The 27,199-nt window shown below is 34.6% G+C and overlaps 1 protein-coding gene across 2 annotated transcripts in view; it reads right to left on the reverse strand.

Moving 5' to 3' along the window:
* The window catches only part of LOC130452677 (E3 ubiquitin-protein ligase MYCBP2), a 189,318-nt gene extending 162,818 nt beyond the window's left edge, over nt 1-26,500 (reverse strand). For both annotated transcript variants that reach the window (XM_056792065.1, XM_056792066.1), the window contains exons 1-17: nt 26,214-26,500; nt 24,392-25,058; nt 24,020-24,337; nt 23,577-23,963; nt 23,350-23,521; nt 21,986-22,336; nt 18,634-18,901; nt 15,856-16,036; nt 13,499-13,658; nt 11,682-11,830; nt 11,442-11,615; nt 8,808-9,072; nt 7,973-8,754; nt 6,574-7,296; nt 5,155-5,394; nt 1,390-1,581; nt 1,125-1,331 (exon numbers count right to left, since the gene is read on the reverse strand). In XM_056792065.1, coding sequence (XP_056648043.1) covers nt 1,125-1,331; nt 1,390-1,581; nt 5,155-5,394; nt 6,574-7,296; nt 7,973-8,754; nt 8,808-9,072; nt 11,442-11,615; nt 11,682-11,830; nt 13,499-13,658; nt 15,856-16,036; nt 18,634-18,901; nt 21,986-22,336; nt 23,350-23,521; nt 23,577-23,963; nt 24,020-24,337; nt 24,392-25,058; nt 26,214-26,284 — 5,307 coding nt within the window. In that variant the 5' untranslated portion in view covers nt 26,285-26,500. The remainder of the gene's footprint in view (nt 1-1,124; nt 1,332-1,389; nt 1,582-5,154; nt 5,395-6,573; nt 7,297-7,972; nt 8,755-8,807; nt 9,073-11,441; nt 11,616-11,681; nt 11,831-13,498; nt 13,659-15,855; nt 16,037-18,633; nt 18,902-21,985; nt 22,337-23,349; nt 23,522-23,576; nt 23,964-24,019; nt 24,338-24,391; nt 25,059-26,213) is intronic.
* Nucleotides 26,501-27,199: the final 699 nt, after the last annotated feature.

Raw genomic sequence — 27,199 nt, forward strand, 5'->3', positions numbered from 1 at the left:
TAGTATAAATACATTTGATCGGTACTCGATTAAGCAACATGAAGTGATTCTAATTCTATAGGATGAAAACTAACCGCCAGCTATATTTCATATGTTTCTAATAGGTTTTCAATTTCTCCAGAAAAATCTCTTAGCTCTGTTTCTGAATGATCTAAAAACTTACTTACAAGCTGCGCTATTACTCCGGTTTGTCGTCTTATATTCAAAATAGTCAATAATAACTACCAGGAAAATAATCAGATAATAATAATATAATATATCCAGAGGTTCCAGCTCTTGGATAAACGTGTCCTGAATATTTTGCTTCTTAATCACATTACATCACATCTTTTTTATTCAATAGTCTCATATGTAATGGTTTTATTCTTTCCGATAATCAAAACAAATTCAATCAATATCATTTCTGACTTAGTTGTTTTGATATTTTTATCTTATTACTTCTCTCTATAATTTTGATCTTTTCCTCTTGAGTAATTATCCCAGAGCATTGACAATACTTCTGCAGCTCTCTCTAAAACTCCTATTCTATCACATACTAAAACCAAGTTGTTTACGTTGATTCACATTAAAGATGTGCTGGGAACAGTTAATGAATTTGGAGGAGGTTGCAAGGTATTTGGAGGAACGGATCCACGATCTGCTCGACCGTTTTATTACATCTAAATCATGATCATTAACAACAGTTGAGTGTACCTTGGAGTACGCTTTGCATTTACTGTCTTTTACTTTGTTTCTTTTTGCAACTCGTTTTTCTAAGATCTACACCAGCAATATCCATTTTTGTTTTCCTCGGTGATTTAGTAAAAATTTCGCTCTTTTGTATGAATCTTATCTTAGTACAGGCATTCATCGAATCAGAACATTTGAGAAAACTTATGTAAAAAAATTTCTTTTGAGTTTCGTTCCAAAATAATTGGATCCCGTCTGGACAATATTATATTTTTTTCGAAATAATTTTTCAGCAATCAATCTAATATTACAAAAAAAAACCTCACATAAAAATAGTGCTTCATAACATCACAATATATGTGGGCAAAAATGTGAGTTTTTTGAAATCTGCAAAAACTTTTTCTGGTGAAATTTATCGTTATTTGTACTACATACGTTTTTGAAAATTCACTCACATCTTCCAAGAGTTCCAGTTCATACTCATAATGGCCAATACCTCCGTAAACCCCAACTCCAAGTATGGAAATTCCTGGCCGGTCAACTTGGAAACTAATCGCGTCGGGGGAGCCGTTTCCAGTATTCCAAGTTCTTGATTGATTTGTTCTTGTAAAACGAGAAGGAGTCATGTGTAATGTCCGGCCATATGTACCTTGCAGGTCTTCCTAAAAACGACCATCAATAGAATGTACCATCAATTTCAACATTAAAATAAAGACTTACCTCAGACGAACTACATTGATGCACAAGCTCAGCTAAAACTCTCGCAAGTAAATGACAACAAAATTTAGACAGGTCTGATGAATAAGATATCGTACTCTTTTGCAAACATCTAACCACCGAATTGGATGCTAGATTGATCAAGCATTCCAAAACGTCACTCCATTGCCATGAAATATTTGAAAGTGATTCAATCTGGAAATATTTCCATATAGTATCAAAAATGTTAAGTGATTGTTCCTAATAAAAACGATTTTAGATTTACTTGCAACAAAAGTTTCAAGCTGAGTTTCTCGACTCGAGTTTTAATCATATTCCTATCATATAAACGGTGTTTCAAAGACAATTTGATTGCACCCAGAAATTCACTGGTCTAGTGACATATCATTTGAAAGGTAATTTATTCAACACAAATTAATGAACAAAATATTAGAAAAGACACAATAAAATGATACAATATGTTTCCTTATATTCGCAAATACCTCCGATATAAGTAATTGACATTCTTGCACAATTTTCTATCGTATTTCTTCTCCAATCAAGATGTAACAGATGGCGTTTATTTGAAATATCTTATAACCTGAAGACGAAACGACCTGGGAATAGGATCATTGTCTTCGTTGAGCTAAAATTGCTCCAGAAATAACTAAATAACTTCATGAGGGAGTTACAGCTGACACTTTAATATATTCTTAACTATACAGGGTGTCCCACGACGAATTAAAACTATCTATCTATATATGGCAAAATATTTATAGTAAAATCATGAAAATTTCTACGTTTGGGTTTTCGGATACGATCTTTTTAACTGAAATATTTTCAAAGATGGCCTATTTCCGGTTCCACCTGTTCTAGATCTAACTGTCATTAGTCAATTGTTAATACTTTCGAAAATCGTTCAAATGGCTCGTTCTCAATTTGATAAGGAAGATTATGTCAATTTGCTTTTAATACATGGTGAATGTGACTAAGTTGTTACAAGAATATGTACACTACAACGTAATGACAGTTTAATAAGTGTCATTTATTACAAAGCCTACTAAAAGTATACATAAAAAATGAAAACTTGTTAAAAAATACAATAACCTCAAATATCTCGGAAACGAATAAAAGTTGGAATAGAATTAGTAAACACAGTTTGATATGATTATTTTTTACATACATTGACAAGATAAAGAAAAATACTTTTTTATTTCTTAGTGCTTGTATCAACTGGTCTAAATAAAATTTAGACTACACGTGCATCTCTAAAAACATTTAATATCTTGAAGACGGTTAGGTTTAGGTATAGAAAAGTATACATGAATTTGCCTTATTTTTTATCCCTGAATGCATTAAAGTAGAAAAAACCGAGTGATTCTATTTAAAAAAAAACAAGAAATTTGATATTTATAAAGTTAAACTTTGAACACTTTTTATACACACCCTGTATAAAATGAAACATTTTTCAACATAGATTCAAATACATCTGATCTTGCTAAAAGCAACCGAATAAAAACCATTTTCATATCTTTAAGGGTATTCTCGTAAAAAAATAATTTATAAGCGTCTGCAGCGGTTAAATTTTTTACAAAAAAATTAATAACTCAAAAAGTATGCATTTATCAAAAAAAGTTTTTAGACAAAAGTATACTAAAATTTCACGTAGATTTCAAAAATGTATTAGTATACAGTGCGTTCTATTCAAAATAACAAACTTATTTAGCCGACTTCCGGTAGAACCGAAAGCTGGCTATCTTTGAAAATATTTTAGATATAAAGATCGTATCCGAAGACCCGAACGTAAACAATTTCATATTTTACTATAAGTATTTTTTCATATACAGATAGTTTTAACGCGTCGTGGGACACCCTGTATAGTTTGCCATTCGGGTTCACAGTCTCATTATCTGCAAAGTGGATAAGTGAAAAATGCGGTTTCGCAAATAACCAGAAATTTCCGGATATTTTACTAAGACCCTAATTATAACTAAACCAGAAAACTTTTTTATCTATTTCTTATTTGTGAGAATAATTTTAATTAAACGTGATTTACTTCTAATATTTTGCTAGGTCTGAATCACCTTTCTATTTGCCTCCAAAACTATACAATCAACAATTACCTCATCTAAAAAACGTTGATAAAGATCAGTGATCATTTAGATGCTAACGATATATGCATTGATGGTAAATATGCTATTCTGATCCCGTGCACATAATGTCCAAATAAAGGGAAGAACTATCCACCTGATGCCAGTTTCCATTACCAATATCTTCTGGTATTCGCGCGTTATTATCACTGTTGATGTTTGCCATATTCATGCTGAGATAATCATTTACTTCACCTACTTCCGATTCATCCCTGATCTCATCTGACTCCTATAAACTGTATTCTGATGGCCATTATTGAAAATCTTCACAACTACTCACTTATACGATTGTCAAACAAAAATAAGTGAGTTTTTATCCACCCTATAGTTTCGATGTAACCATCTTCCGCTTTTATTATTCCCATGCACAATTTTGACATTCCCTGTTACAATTTCGACTAATAATCATCGACTATATAGTTCCATTTGGTTTCCAAGAAAACTCTAAAGATTTGAAGTAGAAATAAGACACTACTTTCTAACTTTCCTCTCAAATTTGCCTCACAACATCTTAATAAGGTTGAAGTCAGTCAAGATAAATGTTTCGATGATCAAGCCCTGGCCGGAACACACTTAATTTTCCTGTAGTCGCCCTTATCGGGATTACACATAGATTTAACATCCGTTTTTCCATTGACATTCTTCTCTTAGACCCAAAAACTTCAAACTTTGACTTATCACTCTATACAACTCTCTCCTACTCTTCAAGCGTCTAATTTATATGCTCTTTGGCCCACTACAACCTCTCAATTTTATTTTGACGTCTTAAAAGAGGTTCCTTCACTATCATCCTTCCAAAAAGGCCAGCTTCTCTCAATCTCCTTTAGAGATTTAGAAGTTCTCCCATATTCGTTGAACTGAGTTGTTATCTCTGGACCGCTGAGTCGTTGATCATATTTATCAATATAGTAAGTTTATCTTCGGTGGTTGTGGTTTCTCCAGATCGAGCTGAACGTTTTCTATGGCCAATGCTGCTGGTGGATGCATATTTTTTCACGTTGTAGTCCACGTTCTACCTAGACTATGAACACTTACGATTAATGCGCAAGTTTCAACCGATAGTTTCTTGGTTTACTCATTTTAAAATTAAAACCTGTTAGCTTGAGAGAACGAAAACAATTAGTATACACAAATAGATGGCTTGGTCGGTATTTGCAAGTTTTAACGTGTCGCACTCATTAACATTAAACACTAATCGTATAAAGTAAACAACGGATACAGATTTTTTGATTTGTAAGACGACGTTTCAACCTTCTCTTAATAATATGAAATACAAATTTGTTGGTGTATTTTTTTGAAAGTTAATGAATGGATTACGGGGTGGGTAATAATTTTTTACCCCTAGTGCTCACATCTTCATATTGGAAGTCGGAAGCTTCTCATACAACTCTCCTAGATTATATGTTATGTATAACTAGCTGGACCGTGTAGAACAAGTTATAATAATAGTTGTTATTTCTTGGCGCCATATGAATCTGAAGTTTCTAGTAGTACAGCTCCCATATTTACTTTACAGTAAAAGTTATAGTGTTCAAATAAAATGACTTAGTTTAGGAAAACCTAAAATAGTTTCCACCAAACATAACCCTCAAACGTTGATTTCATTTAGAATAAATAATGAATTCAAATTCATACTAACTTGACTCTTATAACTCATTTGTTCAACTAAAACTGGATAATGATGCGAATCCGAGGTACTCATCATGGGTAACCCAGTGTTATCAGAAGGACTCAATCCTCTCAGCAAAGCGCTCTCAGAACAAACGCTTTGACCGATTAATGGAAAAGTACTTCTTAATCGTACATTTGATGCGCAAAGTGCGCAAAGAACGGCACTTAATAATCGCTGACTGTTGTTGTATATAAATTGACCATCATCCTACAAACAAAATAACAAACATTAAGTTTATCACTGTACAGTAATTTGCGGAATACATGAAAGGAATAAAGCACCTGCACATTGTCATGACCAAAAATAGTTCAAATATCTTTCTATATTTTTAATTTGTTACACAATCTATACAGCATATACTTCAAATTTGAAGACGCCGTGTTGTTCAGTATTTATTTGATATGCCTTTGCGCAACCAATATAAAAGCTGAATTAGATTTCTATTCTGGGTGAGAAAGCTCTTTCATTATAAACAGTAAAATATTGGTAAGCAGATTTTAAAAGAATTTAAACAAGGCCGTACGACCTGCGAAGACCTATATCCTAGTGGTCGACCAAATGAGGTGGAGATTCTAGAAATGTTAACCAATCCAAAAACTGGATGATCGTTCACTGAAAGTGCGCGAACTAGCATACATAGTGGGCATTTCAGAAAGTACGGTACATATTAACTAAAAATTTGGACATGTGAAAGCAGTCCGCAAGATGGGTACCGCGGTTGTAGATGTTTTCATTAAGTATTTGGCAATGTTTCACAGAAATGACGGCGAATTTTTGTGCCATTTTATAACCATGAATGAGACGTGGATCCGTCACCTCACATCGGAAACAAAAGAACAATCAAAACAATGGACGGAAAAGGGAGAACCGGCTCCAAAGAAGGCAAATACCGTTCCATCTGCGGGCAAGGTCATGGCGCCACAAGTGGCTAAGAAGAAAGTGTTGTTTCATCAAGACAATGCACCAGCTAACACATCCGTTATTCCAATTGCAAAAATTAATGAATAAAAGTTTGAATTGCTAGTTCATGCACTATATTCGCCAGATTTAGCCCCCTCGGATTATTTCATGTTATTCTTATTATAAAAATGGTATCGAACTTATTGAATGTCGCTGGAAAAAGTGTATTGAGCCAAAAGAAGATTACGTAGAAATAATAAACATATTTTTTCCAAAATTTTTGTGTTTTCATTGTTGGGTCAGGTACTTCTGAGACTATTCTCGTATCTCAAGGGCCAAAGGTTAAAGTAGACCTAGCTTGGCTGATTACTGTCCAACCCGGAAAAGAATCAGTTGGCCATCATTCTTAAAGATAGAAGGTGTTCAATGGGCCTTTGTTAGCCCAATATATTTTGTTTGTCTTATGAAGAATAAAACTGTTCTTACCTTATTACATTCGCTAAGCAAATCACATAGGCAGGTCCATTTCAAATGAGCAGTGGGATAAAAGGCGTGGAAACATGATACGAAAGTATTATGGGACTCATCTAAAACTTGGTTCATTAAACCGATACTGATGCTATTGCTTCTACAAGACTTCTTATTTTGCATCACAATAGGTATATTATCAGATAAGATCTGTTTCAATAATGTTCTCACATCTCCTATACATTCGGCTAATTGAACATTTTCCAGTGAGATCTTTTTATTTATATGTCTGGGATATATTTCATTCGTATAAGTACATATTAACCTCAAACTAGCTCTGCTTATATAAACGAGACGTTCCAATTCAAGACTGGTGTAAGATACTTTGTGAGTTTGTCCTTCCATTATGCCCCATTTGAAAGTATTCCACGACCATTGGAGGAGCGATAATAAACTCTGAAAACATTCTTTAGTTACAGTGCGGGAGAAATCCTTCGATAGAATATAAACGGGTTCGATGATGTCGTTCTGTCTAGGCGACGACTGATTTTCCGGTGTTATTATTTTATAGAGTAATTGCGGAATTTGTCCAGCGTTAACGTCTGTGCCGTTATTAGATTTTTTTGATGATTTGAAGTAGAATAAAATTTGATCTTCAGTGGTAACCATCGTTTGTCCAGATGAACCACAATCACTACTGGGACCGCTTATACGACACCAAGCCACGTACCAACGATGCGCCTATAAAAACAAATATGCAGGGTCTTTCAAAACGTCCCACTGCATTAAGCGAAAAAAATCAATTAAAAATCACCACACAATCACATGTCTATAACGCATAGATTAATCGCAAATTAACAATAAGGTTTAGCCAATCAAAGTTTGTGGAACGTTTAAGTTCCTCCCTATAGAGCAGTGGAGAGAGCCATAAAAGTATTTAGTTGCTGCCGCATTTTTGAACTTACCTGTAAAAAATAAAATGGCCATTATTGAATGTAAATACTTAGAATAAATGTTTTAGAATTTTTTAAATGAAAGGGTTTTCAAATAAATTTGTCTTAGAGATTATTTTTCATTTCATACTGAATTGCCACTGTTCGCGCGCAGCAGCTCAACGATGGATAATAATATGCGCCGAAAAACTTTCGATTACGTTTTAGTAACAAATGTGAGTTCAAATATGCGGCAGCAGCTAAATACTTTTATAGTTCTTTCGACCGCTCGATAGAGAGGAACTTAAACGTACCACAAGCTTTGATTTTCTTAAAATTTATTGTTAATTTGCGATTAATCTATGCGTTATAGACATGTGATTGTTTGGTGATTTTTAATCGATTTTTTTCGCTTAATGCAGTGATATAACTCGGAAAGACCCTGTATATAAACTAGTTTTATACTTCATGAAAATGTTATCCACCTGCAACAATACTGGTTCATCAAACAATATAGGAAACTTCTGCCTGGGACCGCATTCGTAAGGTATTTCTTCGGTTTCAGCTAGCAAATCTCCATCTATTTCCTGTTCCCCTCCTTCCGGTCCAATATCCAATAATTTCAATTTAGCAGTGTACTCTCCTCTACCCCCGAATAAACCAAACCCACCAAGAAGAATATCTGTATCCGCCATGAATCTTATAGCTTCGATACTGTGTCCGGAATATCCCCAGCCTCCGCCATGACTCTCGAACCTATTGACGGACTGAAAATCTTCTTTTGAATATTGTTTCCCAGATGTGTGGCATCTTTCATCGATTGCCTCATTAACAGCAGTAATTTGTAGATCGTGTGAAATAGTTAAAATATCCAAACAACAGAGGAGGTTAATAGCAGCTTGGAATCTTGTCACATAACAGTTTGTAGTGACGGGTAAAGATAATTCTGGTGAAAGAATGGAGCTTAGCTGCAAGTATTTATCGTTGATGTTAATATCTTTCGTAAGTCGTATATCAGCAAGGAATTTCTCGGCTCTATTGACATTTTTTAATGTCTGTAGTTCACTGGCTATGACATTATAAGCAGTAAATTCGTTATTCATGACGCTGTACGACCAAAGGACGTTATAAATTGGATCCATACAAACTATTCTATTGCTAAAATCGACTTGATCTGCAGATTTGAAAGAATTGCAGTTTCCATCTCGCTTATTGATAACCAGGCATTTAAAGTTCTTCGCGGCTTCTTCTTCGTTTGGAAGTAGTACTGCAAACAAATTATTCATGCACAAAGTACTACCGAAACTTCTACAAACTCACCTATGGAATTTTTATTCGCAGTTACTGTAGATTTTGCAATACTGACGGAATTTATCAAACTCTCATCCAATTTGAGGAAAGTTTGATCTCCTGAAGCTCCTACCCAAGTCGCTCTGCGACCGTGTCTGGGGCCTATATTCGGAATTGGTCCAGGAAAGCTGAACCAAGGTGTTCTCGGATTAGAAAAACGAAAAGAAGAACTATTTCCTGGCTGGGTTACGTCTTGGGAAATTGAGTTGTTGGGACTTCTACCCAACTGCCCTTTCTTTAAATTATAAAAATTAACCTAATTAATATTTATACTAATAAGTACTGTTTGAATAAATACAGATACGAATTTTTCTTCTGTAATTTTTTTTTCATTTCTTAACACGTTGGCTGCCAGGGCAAGGTTCAGAATTTCATTTAATTAAATTATATTATTAAAAACTCAAATTCTAGTGCATAGTTATCATAAAAAGCATAAAAAATGTGTGTTGTTTTAAAAAAAGGTGTTACGACTTATCTCGTAATTGGCTTCTGTAAGTCACACTAAAATAATTATTGGAATTATTAAATTTGTATATACTTAACCCATTCATAGGTATTTCGTTTAGAATCAACGACTTATTTAATTAGGACTGGAAGTTTTTTTAACTGTACTTAAAATCGTTTTAGGACTTTACATTACAAGGTATGTTTATAAATACCACACATCATACTTTTCAATATTTATTCAAATAAATCTTTTAAAAAATTAAATATACAAAATGTTTTTTGGTCTAAAAGGCTTACATTCCATAGATAACCAAACTTTTAATCTAGCGCAGTTGAGTCATCCTCAGGAAAGTTCCCTTCTTTTTCCTTATGTGGAATATTTTCAAAGAACGATCTGTCTTCTTCAGGAACCCATTGCAGTAAGTTAATGAGGTCTCTGTACTTTTAGTTAATCTGATTGGTGCGATCTAAACTGGTAATAAAATCCCTTTTCCCCTCCGCTTTCTTTTAAGATCAACAGATTGGAAGATATCCTCAGTGAAGCTGGTTTTGTAATACAGCTTAATATCTCCTTTACGAAGCTGTAACCAGACTGCATGTGATATTAAAAATGACTCATTGTCGGTATATTTCTTCCTTTAAATAAATATTATTATAAATTATTATAAAGACTTTGAGAAGCATCATCTCACAACAAATGGGTTCTTTTTAAAGCATGAAGCAATAAAATTAGCCCAGTCATTTGTAGTAAAGATAGTGAGGTTTTTAATTTTTTTTTTCACTCTTTCGATCACACCATGCTTGGTGGACTTCTTTCAGGAACCGGAACCTTTTCCGGCAGCCATAAATACATAAGGATTTCTAAGTTCTTCATTTTGACCAAGTAAATAAACATGATGCAATTTCAGTTCCTCCTCAACCGACTGTAATTTCATCTCAGATCAAACACCAAGTTTTATCCACGGTGGTACTATTTAATCTCCAAAATTTTCTTGAATAAAAGCTTTGGGAATTCAAATTGGAGTTGGAAGGCCCTTTTGGAGATCAGAAATAACAACTCTAAAGTCTTCAGTAGCACTAGTCTTCTCTCTTTAGTTCATACCTAAGTGAAGCTTCTTTCGGGGGATTTCCTTTTTGTAATTTGAGCTTATTAAGTTTTGCATCATTTTTTTCACTTTTAATTTGGCAGTCCAGTTCGTCACAAACATCGCAAGTGTCATTGACTGGCAAAAGGAAAGATAAGTATTCATTAAACATTTTGGAATAGACCCATTTCTTCTCTGGTTTGATGTTATCTTTCTCGTACTAATGAACATACATTAAGTGCATTATGGAAATAAATGATTTCTTTGTAACATTTGAAACTCATTTCAAATTTCTTTTCAACTTAATTACACATTCAAATAATAAAAGAACAATAGGTTATCAAATCAACAGGTTGCAGTAAGTAAACAAGAGTGTGACACAGCTGATTTCTTAATACACAGAAAAAAGGCACCAAGGAGATAAGAGTATGCCCTACCCAATGAACATTTCAGCCATGATGGTTGAGGTTGCAACTATTTTCGGATTATTTGGAGCCTGTCGGCGTAAATAATTGTGTGATTTGTTAGTAGAAGATATCAAAATAACAAATAAATCATTGGTCATACAACTTTCAAACACAAAAACGAAAGACAGTCATTCTGTTATCAAACATCGTCGTTTTTCCTGGAATACATGAATAAAAAATGCACTGCCAAAACAGATAGTATAAACACATTTGATAAAATTCCCACTATTGTTGTCGAATTTCTTAAACTGTCAGTACTATAGCAATATGCAGATTGTTTTCGTAGATCCTTCTGTTCTTTGTTAGCAGAATCAGAACCAAATATTACGTCGGTAGCCGAGGGCTATATAGATCCATTGAATATAGAAAGCCCATTGCATCCAAAATCTTCCGGTTTCTACTAGTTTTGAGGGTACTAGGGATTCTAGTAATTTGCAACGTTACAAGGTAACAAAGTTAGCGAAGATGATATTGGTTATTTTCTCTTTAACAGGAGATCTTCCTGGGAAACAACTACACGCACTGACTTGTTGATTATTTATCTGTCCCATGCATAATTACTCCGAAAAAAAAAATAAAAGTATATTCTTTAATGTATTTCTCACCTGAGCATTTCCAAAAGTATAAACTTCCCCCTTTGACGTCAATACAACGGAGTGATTACTTCCTGCTGCCACTTGAACAGCACTACAAGGAAGTCTGACAAGTTGCACACTACTTTTAGTTAATATATCACCACAACCAAGTTGTCCATTCAAGTTTGAACCAAATGTGTAAACCTGTAATTAACATCCACAAATATATTCGATGATATGATGAGAATAGTGTGTGATTAGTATTCATACCTGACCGTTTTGTAGGAGCACTATGCTATGGTGTAATCCACACGAAATTTGTGTCACTGGACTGTCACTTGGTAAATTCAGTTTTGCAGGGGGTAAACATGAAATTCTTGCAGCATCTCTTTCCACATCGGAGCCTTGTTGCTCTTTGACTGAAAAATAATCATTATATTAGTAAGAGGATGGTTCCAGAAGTATCTAACCCAATACAGAAAATCCAAAAGGCATTAACTGTCGACATTACCTTGATCATTGATACATTTTTCTAAAGTATGGAAACATACAATAATCCGAGAGAGCTAAATCTGATAAATAGAGTGCATGAGCTAGCAATTTACATTTACACTTTCTTCTTAGCCAAAAGCGACTGCTTTTGCTTGATTTTTTCGCTCATACATTGAAATTAGTTCACATTATAATAGCCGTTAATAGCTTTTTTCTTTCTCAAGATAGTCAATGAAAATTATCCCTCGCGCATCCCAAAAAATTGACGCCATGACCTTATCTGTAGATGGTCATGGCTTCTTTGGAGCCAGTTCTCCCTTTTCAGTCCATTGTTTTGATTGTTCTTTTGTTTCAGGTATGAAGTGGTCAACCCACGTTCTCATGCCAAAATTTTCAGTTGATATGCGCTTTTTGAAATGCGTACTATGTTTGCTAGCTTTCGGACTTCCAGTCTACGATCATTCAGATTTTCTTCAATATTCCTGGAGTCTTCAGCTCATTTGGTCGACCACTGCGATTCTGGTCTTGACAGGTCGAGTATTGCCGATCACGCTGTCCTAATCATGATATAAAATTTTTAAAAATTGTATCCAATAGTAAATTGTTGGATGCATTTGAAAGGATTGAAATTGCTTAATCTGAAAAAAACTTAAATATGGACAAAGGGCCAATTCCTTATCGCTTCCTCTATAGTTCAGTAATCAATATGAAAATTTCCGCCAAGGAGGTTTTTCCGCTGCTATTTATTTTCGAGGGAGTAGGTTTATTGGTGGAAAATTCAGTACAAAACAAGTGAGTCAAGTTATTAGATTTTAGTTTATCTTCAGTCGCTGAAGATGATATTTTGGTTATCGAAATGCACATCAAACAGTGTAGTTGTGAGTGTTGGTGTAGTGGTAGTGTACACAGAGTGTTAATTTTAACGTTGCATTTTCCTCTTTCAATACAAATGACTTCAACCGTTCTCTATATTCTAATAACCAGCCCTATCAACTTGATTCCCAAGACTAGTTATTATTTGAAGTAAAAGTTACTAAATGACCAACTTTCCTCTACATTTCTGCATCTATATATTCACTATGATGTGTCATTTTCAGGTAATATGGTTTTTACTGCTTTACCAGAAAATCTGGTAGTTTATAGAAAATGAAAAATTACGTCGCATAGCTAAAGGGAGTAATAAATTGAAAATTAAATTGAATTTAATGTGTACCTTTTCAATGACAGGCTAACTTCGAAACTAGTGGTCCTACAGTCTTCGGTCAACGAGATATTTCTGTACAGAATTTGATTTTCTACGAAAGCCGTATGAAGGTTTTTTGAACAAAACAGGAAATCGAGTGTTTTGATGAGCTAAGCCACTATTGGATTTAACCGCTTCAGCCAATTAGCATAATTTTTTATTTTCTACAAACTACAAGGTTTTTGGTAAAACAGTAAAAAATATGGCAAAAAAAATGATTTTCTAATATTGACAATACTTTTAACTTTGCCATCATTAGTATCCATCCAGGATTACAAATAATTTTTAATTTAATTTAATTATTAATTAATTAATTTAATTTAATAGAACAAAGAAATATAATGGTATATACCTGCTGCTAAGACATTATTTTGCCTTGTACTATTATTGAGTCTATGCGTTGATGACGTGTTGATGGTGGGTCTTAAAGATTTTGATTTGAGAAGTTGTTTGCTACAACCCTGGAGAGATTTTTTACTTTTATTTTTCCTTTCTTCCAAGCGAGTCTGTAACTAAATACATAAAACTCATTATAATTCGATAATAATAATAAGAACCAATGATAAGTGAAATAAAGTTGATACAAAAGATAATTAATTAATGTATTATCTGACCATATTTCCAAAAACACATGTATAAAAATATTTTTATGTAAAAAGTAAGCACAAGAGGATAAACCCTATTTCGCTGGAGTAGTTCGAGTGGTGCCTGCCGTTTGGATATGATCTTGAGCTTCTGTAGGTTATAGTCTTCGAGTGGTAGATGATTTCGCAGGCCTGCAGTTCTCCAAATAAAGAAGTCCTGACGTTCTAGCCGTCTGCAGTGCTCATGAGCCGCGTCTACCTGTCGAGTAGGTCTTGCAAATACTGCTCTAGGTAAAACAGAAAAAATTTCTTCTGCTCTCTAAGCTGTCCAAGTTTCTAGTCAACTCTCGGTCTAAATCGAATTGCTAGAGACCCTCGGCTAAGTATTCGTGCGATTGTGTAATCTATAGGAATTGAGACAAAAAATGTGTGCGGGAAATTTTACTAAAAAATATTTATATGCGGAAATATAATTATGTAAAACTGGTGGCTCATTCTGCAATGTCCGTCAAGAGGTTTCTAGTACAACACTGTTAGACCACCCACCTTATTCACCAGATCTTGCACTGTACGTCTTCTACTTCTTTCCTAAAGTCAAATTTGCATTAAAAGGAACAAGATTTGAGTCTGTTGAAACTGTGAAAGAAAAAGCGGCGCGCGTCCTGAAGGAACAAACAGAAAAAGTCCTTCTGCACTGTTTAGATTGGTATGAAATGATGTAGGAATATACGAGAGGTATGTGTTGAAGGTGATAATAATTTAATTTACATAATATCAAAATAAAATATTTTATATCACTAATTTGGTTATTTAACATTTCGTATTGCTGGATTTCTAGCCCTCATGGCGTCTTAGAGTTGAATAATCTGCTCCTGCATTAAATGAAATAGTCGTAGATCAACTTCGGGAGCAATATATAATTCCAGATTAGATAATTGAAAAAACTATTCATCCTCATGGGTTGTTTTGTACGTTTTTTATTTAAGTTATGTAAGAAGAAACAGCTCTCGTCCGTGCTAGACGAAGCTTCGCATATTTTTTGGTAGAATTCTTCTATGACTGTGAAATTTCCAAGAGCTTTGGTAATCGAATAATTTTATGAAAAGGACCGTATTTAAATCTTCTATGTCATCAGTTTTTAAGTTTTGAGTGAGTTCATCCCAACGACATGCCCTTGTAAGGCTAATAGTTAAACCATTAAAACCAAAATAAAATCTAAAAGTTCGAGTTTCTCTAACCGTTGGTGATATTCATATTGAACACATTGTTTACACCACCACTACACCAACACTCAAAATTTCCCTATATGACCCGCGTTTCGACAACCAAGGTATCGTCTTCAGAGACAGAAGGTTTATCTTCACGATAACTTGGATAAATCTTCGGTCTCTGAAGATGATTATCGAAGCGCGCGTCAGATAGTGTAATTGTGAGTTTTGGTGTAGTGGTAGTGTAAACAGTATGTTCAGTACAAAATAAAATCTTTCATAAATTACTCACATCAAGTGCATGTTTTAGAATCTGAATTTTTTCAGCAGTTAAGATTAAGTTTTTTGCAAAATATTCGAGTAAAGTTTTGATTATTTGAATATGTTAATACTGTTTTTGCTAATTTCGCGTACTAAGACCATCCTTACTAATATTATAAATATGAAAGCGTGGATGTTTGTTATGCTTTCACGCAAAAACAACCTGACGAATAATAATGAAACTTTGTACACATATTCTGGGAGGTACTAGAAGTAACATTGTATGTAGTAATTTTTAAAAATCGATAATACTAACCAAACAATAAAATAAAGTTATTATAGTGATATATTTCTATTACAATGATTTCTGATACTTAGGTATAAAGAGATACAGAAAGGTATACCGATGTTCTTTGTCTTTCCAAGATCTCATACCTGGCCCTCTCTATCTTTGATATTAACTCTATGCTCCATTTGTAATTTTACGTTTTTAAGAAGGGTATTATATTCTAAAATGATTGTTAACTAGTAGGCGTTTATAGGACATTCATAAAAAAACCTCAATATTGTATAGTATGCAAATATTCTACAGTTCCAATTGTTACTATTTTTCATTATAGAACAAATTATTAAAAGAATATTGGATTAGTTATTACCTGTTCTTGTAGCTTGGTTCTTTGTCTGGGTGGTATTACAGATTTTTCTCTGAATATAAGATCTAAACGCATCATACCAGCGAGATCCGCCAATTCTGAATTGTCGACTACCTCTCTGGCACAAATTCTACAGCAACCACATATACTACAACCACTATCCCCTTCTCCACAACCACATTCTCTAAAAAACCGTCACGTATGATATATTAAGAATGTACTCAAAAGTAGTAAATTTTTAGACATTGACATTATTTTCTCTACGTTGATCATATTATTACTTTCCACCATATTTTCGATATAATCCGTCAAAATCGCACAGATAATTTAGTTTTAATACAAATGTTGTTTTCGTCTTTGGGTCATCATCATCATCATCATCATCATCATCATCATCATCATCATCATCATCATCAACCCTTTCAATTTCATGTGAATTATAACTATCGTTTTTAGCGCCTTAAATCCTTTTGTTATTATTTTCCATTCTTTTCGGATGTGACATTTTGCTCTCGAGTGTTCTATATTGAGTGCTCTTATGTCCTCCTCTATTTCATTTCTCCAAGTTTTTCTCGGCCTGCCCCTTCTCCTTGACCACAATGGGCCAATGCGTTATTCTTTTGATCATTTCAATTGGTTTTCTTCGCATTATTTGCCCGGCCCAGTTGAGCCTTTGTGCTTTTATGTATCTATATTCTCCTTTCTCGGTTCTCTCTCTATTTCTTCGTTTTTCTTTGCTCTTCTTTCTCCTTCCCGTGTTATGTTTGGGCCTATTATAGTTCTCATTATCTTTCTTTCGGCTCTCCTAAGTTCTTCTTCTTCTCTTTTGTTTATTACTGTTGTTTCCATCGCATATGTGATTACTGGTCTTATTAGGGTTTTGTACATTTTTATTTTGTTTTGTTTGGTTATGTTTTTGTTTTTTAATAGGTTTTTGTTTCTTCCATAGACTTGATAGCCCTTTCGTATCCTATCCTTTATCCTCTCTCTAGTTGTTTGTCCCAACGTTTTTCCTAGATAGTTAAAGGTCGATACTGTTTCAAAATTGAATTTTCAGTCCGTAATTTCTTGCTTCTTCTTCTAATTTGTTGATCGATTTCATTAATTCCCTCTGTCCATTTGCTATGATCGTTACATCATCTGCGTTTGCTACTGTCTGTATTGCATCTGTTATAATGTTCTTATTTTGTAGTCCTGCGTTTCTCACGATGCCTTCCAAAATTATATTGAATAGCATTGGTGACATTGTGTGTCCCTGCTTAACACCCTTATTTGTGTGCGTTTTATCTGATGTTGTACCTTGGAATCTCATTTTAATGTCACTCTTATTTAGTATTATTTCTATGAATTTTCTCAATTTTTTTGGATATCCTTGTCTTTCTAAGTCCTCTGTTATTTTCTCTCTTTTTATTGAGTCGAAAGCACTTCTGAAGTCTATAGTGTGGATTGTGTCTATAGTTGAATTTCCTGTGTAAAACCGTTTTGATAATCCCCTAGTTGCTAATTCCTTCAACCTTTTATTTATTAAATTTGCCAGTATTTTGTAGGTGATATTTAGCAGGGTGATGGCTCTATAGTTCTCACATATTTCTTTATTACACAAACGTACTTTTCCTATCGATATGTTACATCAGATGAAACTTTGGTACATCATTAAGCACCAGAATCACAAATACATTAGAAACAAAATACCCTATCCAAGAAACGAGCTCCCCAGAGGGCAAACACCGTTTATTTCGATGAATAAAGTCATGGTTACAATGGTTTAGGGCAACTTCGAACTAGATTAGTCATAGTTCACTTGAAGGTCCGAAGCCCATTGTGTTACATATCTTTTTCCCTTTATTAGCTAATTTTTAAGAACTACCAACTCGAAATGGAGTTTTTCATTAAATTTATTTGTAATTCTATTATTTCTTTTAATATGCGGTGTCGTATCCCAACATCTGACGTCATTTTTCAATCAAATCAGGCCACGGTCTTCTCTACTTCTCCGTTAAACTCTTCGCGATTGTTGTCCGTTGTTATTTTCCATTTCTACAGACTTGTGCCAACAGTACAATATCCATTGATCACTTTATTGGTATACTAGATTGAATGTTACGTGAATTTTGTTTATAATAACTTCTATTCGACCATTTATCCTGATGTTTGGTACTGATTCTTATGTCAATAGCATCTTTCAACAATTCTATCGCTAGCAGCACAGTAACGGTCTCTACGACATTCTCCTACTATCTTCCCACTTTTTGCAAGCTTATCTACTATCTGCCTCCCACTTCATTGGGTCCCGATATTTAAAAGCTCCCTGGCTATATTTCTTGATTGTTTTGTTTCTGCTTGATTCATCACTTTCCCATAACCGACTGGTAGCTCAAGACCAGCAGTGATAGTGCAAGTGTCCACGGTGCTCTCTATGGTAAGCTTATTACCTTTCATTTTTTAAATCATTTTATGTTAGTATGTAGGCAGATTGAGACCACGGAATCGGATCATTGATTATAATTGAATCAATAATCACCCTAATGACTATTCTAACCTTTTGAGTGCGACGCCCTTTTATTGTCGGGCCTTTGAAGTTTTCCGGCTTTGCCCTATTTTAGAAGGTCTAGACGAAAGTTCCGTGCTTGCGGACCACCCTTAAAGTAGGGCGCAAGATTTTCTGCATCTGATTGCCGCATCTGACTAAAATAGTCCAGTAAACGCATTCTAATGGATCTCAGAAATTATCGATAAATTAATACTAGCAGTGGAAAGGTTAAAAAATAAGAAACTACTTACTGTCCAGGATTGCGATCGACGCTAATGGACGATAAACAACTAATGGAATATCCAGTACATTCTCTACAAACTGTACAAATCATACACATGTCGTCGTGCCAGGCATGCATTCCTGGTGGGCAAATATTATGGGAATCACCCATATTCACATCAGACACACCAGGTATGTTTTCAGTTTCTTTCTGATTTTCAGATTGCATTTCATCGATCAAGTCTTGTTCTTCCTGAACTCCGCACGTATCCATAGCAACTACGTTAGCCAAATTCTCTAAAATGATTATTGGGACAATTATTAATAAAACAATAAAATGAGGAAGATATAGAACACTAACTGTATATGATCCCTTCTAAAAGATTCTACAAATAATACTTGTAATTAAACAAAGAAACTGAAAATATTCATTTATTATAAAAATTTTTCTAATGTTATGAGGAGGTGAGTCAATAAAAATTCCTCGTTCCTAAATATTTAAGAAACAATTAGGGATGTTATTTCTACACGGAAACTACTCATGAGGCAACTGGTTCTATAAAAAATCTATTATTGGGTTGACAGAAGCTGCTGTATATATGGATTTGGGGTCTCGTATACATTGTCCCCATTTCTGGCTGCGATACTGGAGAACCCTATGTTTACAGCCATCAATCCCACTCCTTTCAAAAAGTGTAGAGTGTGGGATGACTTTAATTGCCAGAGATCTTCGTCTTCTATTTCATACGCTCCCAGGTGTAGTGCTCTGGAGTTCCACACTTCGAAAGAATGTGGATAGAGGTTTCGTCCTCTGTGCAACAAAATCTGCACGCATTATCTACTAGGCCTAGCGTCTTCAGGCAGATGTTGAGGCAACAGTGCCCCTATAGAAGTCCTGTTAGTATTAGTAAGTTGTTCTTACTCCCCAAAAGAATCTTTGCCTGTCTCAGCCCCTGTAGGTTGTCTCAATAATTGATTTTGATCTACCTTCTTTTTCAGTGCTTTTTCCATTGCTCTGTAGCTGATATCACAGAAGAGTTTAGATCTCACGAAGGGCTTGTCTACCCCTGCTTTAACGAGCTTATCAGCTATTTCATTTCCCTTCGCTTTGGTGCATCCTGGTGCATCAATGACTATGGTACCAAAATAGAAAAGAAATATCAATAACCACCCTGTTCCAAATAACGTTCGACGATTGCTTAGAGCACTAAGGCTAAGGAAAGGCACCACTCGAGACTGTTAGATACGATAAACATTATCTAGTCGAGCATCATTACCAGCAGTTTGCTCTCTAATGAAAGAATTGATGGTATTAGTTAAAGATAAAACCGTTAAATCGAGAATTGAAAAATTATTTTTCATCAAATGATTACTTGAAGTATAAGAAATGATTCGATCTCAAAAATTGCTGTTCATTTGGAAGAAGATATAATGTTTTCCATTCTGCACTGGCTACTTCTTTGATCCAGCAGGTGTCGAAGACGAGACGGTCCATTAAATCGATGTAAATAAATATAACAGAGCTTTGCAGCCGATGTTATATCGAAATTATGTGGCGATGTTAAATCTAAATCGTTAATTGATCTAAACCTTATTTAATCAGCCTCTAAAAATATATATTTTCGAAGCATATTCAATTTCGTAAATCCAATAATCCACTTTAATGGTATTCAAATTTTTATCGATTTTGACCTTGGATTTGAGCGAAACTTTTGCTTTGATGCTCTAAAATTGTTATCCTCAAACAAACCAAAAAAATATTTTTTGCAATTAAAAGCGTTCCATACCTTAAATGACAGTGGCCGACAAGATTTTCATAAACGGGCGAGACCTTTATTTTTAAAACGGAAATACCCGGTCAATAATAGAAAAAATATTTATTAAGATCAAACACGTACCACTTTTTAATAGCTTAATTATCCCTATTTACATTAGCAGGTAGGTAGGTAGTGGCGGTTAATATCGGTAAATTTTATGGCCGGAAAAATACCTGAACTGTATTATTCAGAATAATAAACATAAAAATAACATTAAAAATTTGTCGTCTGTTGAGTTTCATAGTAATTGGTTCTCTCTTCGTAGAGCAAAAAGTGATTATAAAGACGAAAATGTTGAATCAAATGCGCCGTAGTTTCAAAACTTCTCCTGACAAATTTTCCTATATTTGTGGCGAATTTATGGTGAAACGCAAACTAGGCCATTTTCCGAAAAAGTGAAAAAAGCCTATTTCAAATATTTTGGTACTTTAATTGGAGACGAAGACAAGAAGTGGGCCTCTCATGCGTGCTGTGTTAGTTTTAGCATGCCTTTTGCAATTCCAATGGCATGGTGGGAACCTACTAATCATTTTGACGACTGCTATTTTCTCTAACAAAGACAGAGGGTTATTCTAAGAAAGGAAAACACGAGTATCCAAATTTGCCGTCTGCTATATGACCTATTCCTCACAACGTATCATCAGGAAGCTCCGAAGAACAATGCGCCGACCCAATTTTTACTCCAAGTACCAGTTTCGGCGAACCACATTTGATTGTTCAAGTTAAATGATTTAGCACGTAATTTGGGGTTATCAAAGGAATAGTCAGAATTTCTTGCTCCCCGTCTTAAAGAATGAAACAAAAATTACAACCTTTAGAAAAAGAAAAACTACATTTTCTTCATTCTACAGTATAGAAAATTCTTTGTGTATGCGTGTACGGATATTGATGATGTATTGAAGGAACTTGATAATGATAAAAATATATAAAATAATAATAAGAAAATTGCTGAATGATGACAATTTTGCGAAAAAGCTCACTAGAAAGGAGTTTAGAGCTTGGAAGGAATTTGTTAGTGTAGTGAGGGGATTTTTGGGCAACAATTTGATTCCAAACTACCAACAGTTAGTTGATATACGTCTACAAATCCCTTGGTGCTCGAATGTCATTGAAAATTCATTTCCTCCATTCCCATCTGACATTTTCTCCCGAAAATGGAGCTCTCAGTGATGAGCAGGGTGAAAGTTTCCACCAAGACATGAAAACAATGGAAATTCGGTATCAAGGACGATGGGACTCGGCCATGATGAGTAATTTCTGTTGGTTTTTACAAAGAGAAAGTGTAACCGCTAATAAAAGGAAAAGTAGAGCTAATTGATATTTAAAGTGATTTTTTTCAAACTTTTGTCAATAAATACGATGGAAAAAACGTGAAATTATAATTTTAATAAATATTAGATATTTTACCAATGAATATGTTTCTATAAATGTAACATAAAAACTTTACGTAATTATTTTTTTATATTTTCGTATTTGTATAGGTCCATTTCATCACAATATTCTATTCATTCTTGTGTTACTACAAAAAAAACTTTTTTTGTCGACCAGTGTAATTCTTTCTTACCTTCTTTTGCCATATTAAATTCTCTCCCGCACTGAAACTTGTTATTAATGCCAAACGTATAAATATGTCCTTTATTAGTTAAAGATACAGCGTGTGCTTTTCCTAAGGACACTTGCGTTACGAATTCTCCTTTCAAATGTCCGACGATTCCCGTTATCGGATCAGCATGCGTTGTATCCTTCCCAAACATAAGAAGTTCGCCTTCTTTATTTATTAAAGCCGTAGTGCCGTTATTACAAGCAACATAAACTATATGTTGTCCGTCTACTTTTATCATTTTCTTCGGTTTAACAGGTTTCGGTTGACGTCGGATTTTATTTTGATCGCCGTCTTCTCCTCGACGAGCTGTACCTAAAATTACATATTTGTAAAAAACTAGCACCAACAAATCGTATCGTATATTAATCATGAATCAATGGAAAAGGTTGGTACGGAAAATACATATAGAAGTTGAATTATAACTTCATTTTACAGGCTGCAGACCAAGTTGCACTGCTGCTGTAGCCAGCCCCATCAATGCTGAGTTTGAGTCAGAGCAACGGCTACATGTGCTGTTGGTGAGGAGCAGCGCATCAACATCAAGTTTTTTGCAGAGGTAAGCAAGAATTGACGTGAGATTTTTAAGAGTTTGAAACAAGTTTACGGGGACAATTCTCTGAAGGAACCAACCGCGAACAAGGTTTCGAGAAGTCCGAGAAGAAGTGGAAGGAGACTCTCGCCTAATGTTAAACGAATTCGGACTTGTGCTCTTAAATACGTCAATTACAAAAACAATCGTTCATGAAATTCTGATACAAAAATTTTTCAACTGAGGGAATTCTATTTTTGGTTCAAATCTCAAAGCAAGGTATAGAAGCTAACAAGATAACCAAGAACAAAAATGTCGCTAAAATCAAGGTCCAATATGAAGACAACGTTAATTGTTTTTTTTTTGCTTTCGTCTAAAGAGTTTTTAGACGTCTCAGAACTCAAATAAGACCGGATTTGGTACAAGAGGAGAGGCGGATCCTTCATCATGACAATGCGCCCGCTTCCACGTCGCTCGTTAAGCGTGAGTTGCTGGCCAGAAACTCGATCGCCATCCAGCTTATTTACCCGATATATCCCCTTGTTACTTCTCCCTCGAGGGCGGCGCTTGGAAGATATGGAAGTCATCAAGATAGAAAAGACATGGTAATTGAACAGCATGACAACTGAAGAGTTCCAATAATGTTGGCAGCAGTGCATCTTGTCTCAAGGAGACTACTTTGAGGAAGACCATTTTGTAATACATGAGTAATTGTATAAATAAAGTTATGATTCTACTTTAACACGTATTTCATTACTGAAAAAAATTTGAATCAATTTAACAAAAATACACAAACCTGTGAAGAATACCGATCCCTCATCTGTTAATAACACTGCGTGTAGTCCGTCATGTCCAATAGCAATCTGATTAATTTTTGGTGCCTTAGTTATAATCAATTCGGACCATTTTCCAGTCCTAATTCCGGCCTGTTTGATTCCAAGTGCTGATGATTTTCCACAATACAGAACCTGAACAATAAATCAATATGTCTACCGTCAGAAATAAAAATTTATCTTTGCGTACCTTTCCAGAAATAGTTCGAATTAAACCAAACTCTTTTCCCGTGCAAATGGTAGCAATTTCTTCTTCTCCACCTGTATTAACTGTGTAAGTACCATTTTCTTCGTCGAATGAAGACACCCCAAACGCATCTACACATTTTCTTGCTAATTTTAGCGGTAGTTCGCTTACTAATGCCGCTGGTGACATGTTCTGATTCAACATTCTCACAACAAATCCATCGTCTTTAGCTGGTGATATGACTCCTAAATAATCACCATCAGAAAAAACTACATTGGACGAAGAATCTCTATTGTGTAAAGGCACCGAACCAGATATCAAAAGATTTGTTCTTTCAACTATCAAAAATTCACCTCCTCTACGTCCACATAATTTCAAATACAAATTTCCCTAGAAAAATCACGCTCTGAAGAATATTCAATTAACTCGTACAATTTACCACTTACGTTACAAAATACCAAACTACCGTTTTCATTTGGATAAAAATCTGGTTTCCAAAGCACAACATAACCTTTTAATGTCCCTCCGTAGCCACTACCAACTTTAAACAAACCTTTAGATGTAAAAAGATATAGATATTGACCATCGTAAGCTAATGATTTCACTTTTAACAGATTAGTGTTAAGTTCAGTAGGAAATTTGATGTGAAAACAATTAATCTTTGCCGCGTTTGAAACACCATGTGTTATCCAGTCTGGTCTTATAGTTTTACCCAATAATACTCCGTGTACACTTTTTTGAAGAGCTGATAAAACAGCCGGCATCTAAATATAAAAAATTGAGTCCTCAGTACTCTATTAACTCCACACATAACTCACCTGGATATTTTGTGTTGACAGAGCTCTTGGACACATCAACAGAGCTGCAGAAGCTGATAGATATTTTCCAGTATCCCCTTTTACAACAACGAGTGATAACAAACAAGCACAAGCTACAGCTGTAAAATGGCTTCCGTCATTAGCTACCGAGCTTTCAGGTCCGTGCAAAGTCGCCAGATCCAATAACAGCTCAAATAAAGAATCTATTACATCTGGTGGTTCGCATTTCAGAGCTTCTGGAACCTGTCCTTGCAAAACATCTAACAAAGCAGTCAAAGCTTTCGTACATAACATCGGATGTGTTATTCGACTTTCCTTTATCAATTCAAACACTGATCTTAAACCTAAACCAACTATTTTTGAGACTTTAATAGCTGTAAAGCACGTGCTTTGTGAATTATCCTCAGTATCACTTTCTATTTCGCTCTGATCTTGACTGGGTGCACTACAACTGCTGTTCAAGTATTCCTGGCTGGCTTGTTTCATCCATCTGTCTAGAACAGCTAAACGGATTGAAGCAAATACAGCGAACGCTGATGCATTCCCTGGTAGCTCTATTTCTGGCGCCGATTGTAGATCGTTTTCGCAGGGCGAATCTAACTTGCTTTTCTGTTTGTAACGAGCTTTGGATGATTTCTTCTTCAAACGTTTCCATTCCAGGCGTTTCCTAAAATATTTCATTCATTTACAATTTTTCTGGGATTTTGAAAGAAGAGGATTGGATCTATGAAGTCAGTTGTGCTTTTTAAGAATGAAATTATAACAAAAAATAAATGGATAGTTATAAGTGAAGCAAGTTGATTACTTGCAATGAAAGCCAACGCGGTTTTTGTTTCCACTGAAATGATCGTCAAAATCATCAATAAATCTCCTCCAAAAGCCTTTTTTCTGTAACACTGTGCGAATCTTTCTCCAGGTCTTCTATAGACTCGTCCTCTTCTTCCGCTACCATGCACAAATACTTTGCTTTCGTTTGAGGAGAGAACAGGGCTGGGGTTAATTTGGGACCGATAACTGGCTTTTTTAGCTCAAGGTTAACTGCCTTAAATCTGTATCTGACTGTTCAGGTAGTTACAGTCACTCTTCCGGCTTCTCTAAGCTCTTGTTGGAGTTAACGAGGAGTGAGGGCAAAATTTCTCAGCGTTGTGCTGACATTGAATCGGTTATCTCTATGGGATGTGCACATTTTTCGTACGGAACCACGTCTCCAAGTTACTAGTCTCTTGATAACGGCGCTAAATTCTGGAAACAGCATTCTGATTCATGTTGACTATGACCTTGTCAAAATAGGTTGACCACTTGAGCATTTTTATCACTTGTTGTGTCCATTTTCAGGTAGAATTGTTATTTGTTGTTAATGTGTATTGGTTGACGTTTTATGGCTAACTGATTATGGTGGGTCAGGTAGATAACCGTTTATAAGGGTGAGATAACCCTAATTAGCATTATTGTAAACTAGCATATATAAAGGGAAGTTACTGGAGGAACTATTTTTTTTGCCAGTGACTTGCGATTGCAGGAGTATCTCCCTAAATCGATTTTTTACTCACGAGTGTTTTATTCGCAAAACTAAATTTTTAGTTGAAGTCCAATTTTCATTTTTTAAAAAGCAGAATTTGTAAGCAGAACTTTACGAAACTTTAATAAACATCAAATGCAACCGTATATATTTCTTTAAATGATATAATAATAAAGACATATGTGTGATAAAATACCTTTTAAATCGAAGTGGGAAATATTTTACATAAACACAATGTCAATGTCAAAGAGGTATTTATAAACAGACATTCGACAATCTCGTAATAAAAAAATGTTAACTTACTTGGAATGCTCTGGAAGAACTTTATATGCCTCGTGAAAAATAATATGAAAATCTTCTGAATCCGGTAACATTCTCCAAAAAATGTTTTATATCAATTCGATAACAGTAGGTATTGATTTTCATGAAAACTACGAACGTATGTATCACTAAGAGTTTCCTTCTGTCATAAAATCGATAAAACAGAATTAATCCACGTAATAACAATTCTCACGTAAATATTTCAAATATATGAAAATTTAATATCATTCATTGATAATTTAATGATTTACTTTGTTTAAAATTTTTGAAATGTACACCAACAACCGGCAATCTTACATTAGGTTCCGTGTATTCCATGAATGATTCATATTTCATCCCCTTTCCGAGTATTTGGATCGATATCTTATGTCAGGGGTGAATTTTACTGCATTTATATATAGGGTGAACAAATTTGAACAATCGTACTGTAGACAATCAATAGTAAAGCTTTATATTGTGAGTAAAGAAGTTTCCGAAAAGAGCAAATCATTGGAGCGATTTCAAAAACAAAGTAAAAGTTTTTGTATAACTATCCTATTTTGATAATAAAAATAATATGTACGGAGACGTCCATAAACCTTGTAGCTGAGCAAATACTACGTTGAGCCATGGGGAGGAAGTAAGAGTAAAGCTTCTTAGTGTTTTTCAGATGAAATTTTGATAAAAAAGATTTTATTTGGCACACAATTGGAGGTCCTAAAATGACTATAATATAACCAAGTGGCTTATGAACGCTCCCGACAAGAATATCCAAAGAGAGAGAAGGAAATACTATATTGTCAAAAAATTGTTACAATTTGTAAGCAAAAGCTTGTAAAAACTAAAAGACAAACATAAAAATAACTAAATAAAGATATAAATAAAATAAAATGTCAATATACACTGGAGAATTGTTCTTGGTAGCTGCACTGGAACTGTACTGAACTGGATCAGTGCAGGCCAGTTCATGAATGTATATTGTTGTATTT

This window comes from Diorhabda sublineata, chromosome 2 (assembly GCF_026230105.1).
Source record: "Diorhabda sublineata isolate icDioSubl1.1 chromosome 2, icDioSubl1.1, whole genome shotgun sequence".
In the NCBI taxonomy this organism is placed as follows: domain Eukaryota; kingdom Metazoa; phylum Arthropoda; class Insecta; order Coleoptera; family Chrysomelidae; genus Diorhabda; species Diorhabda sublineata.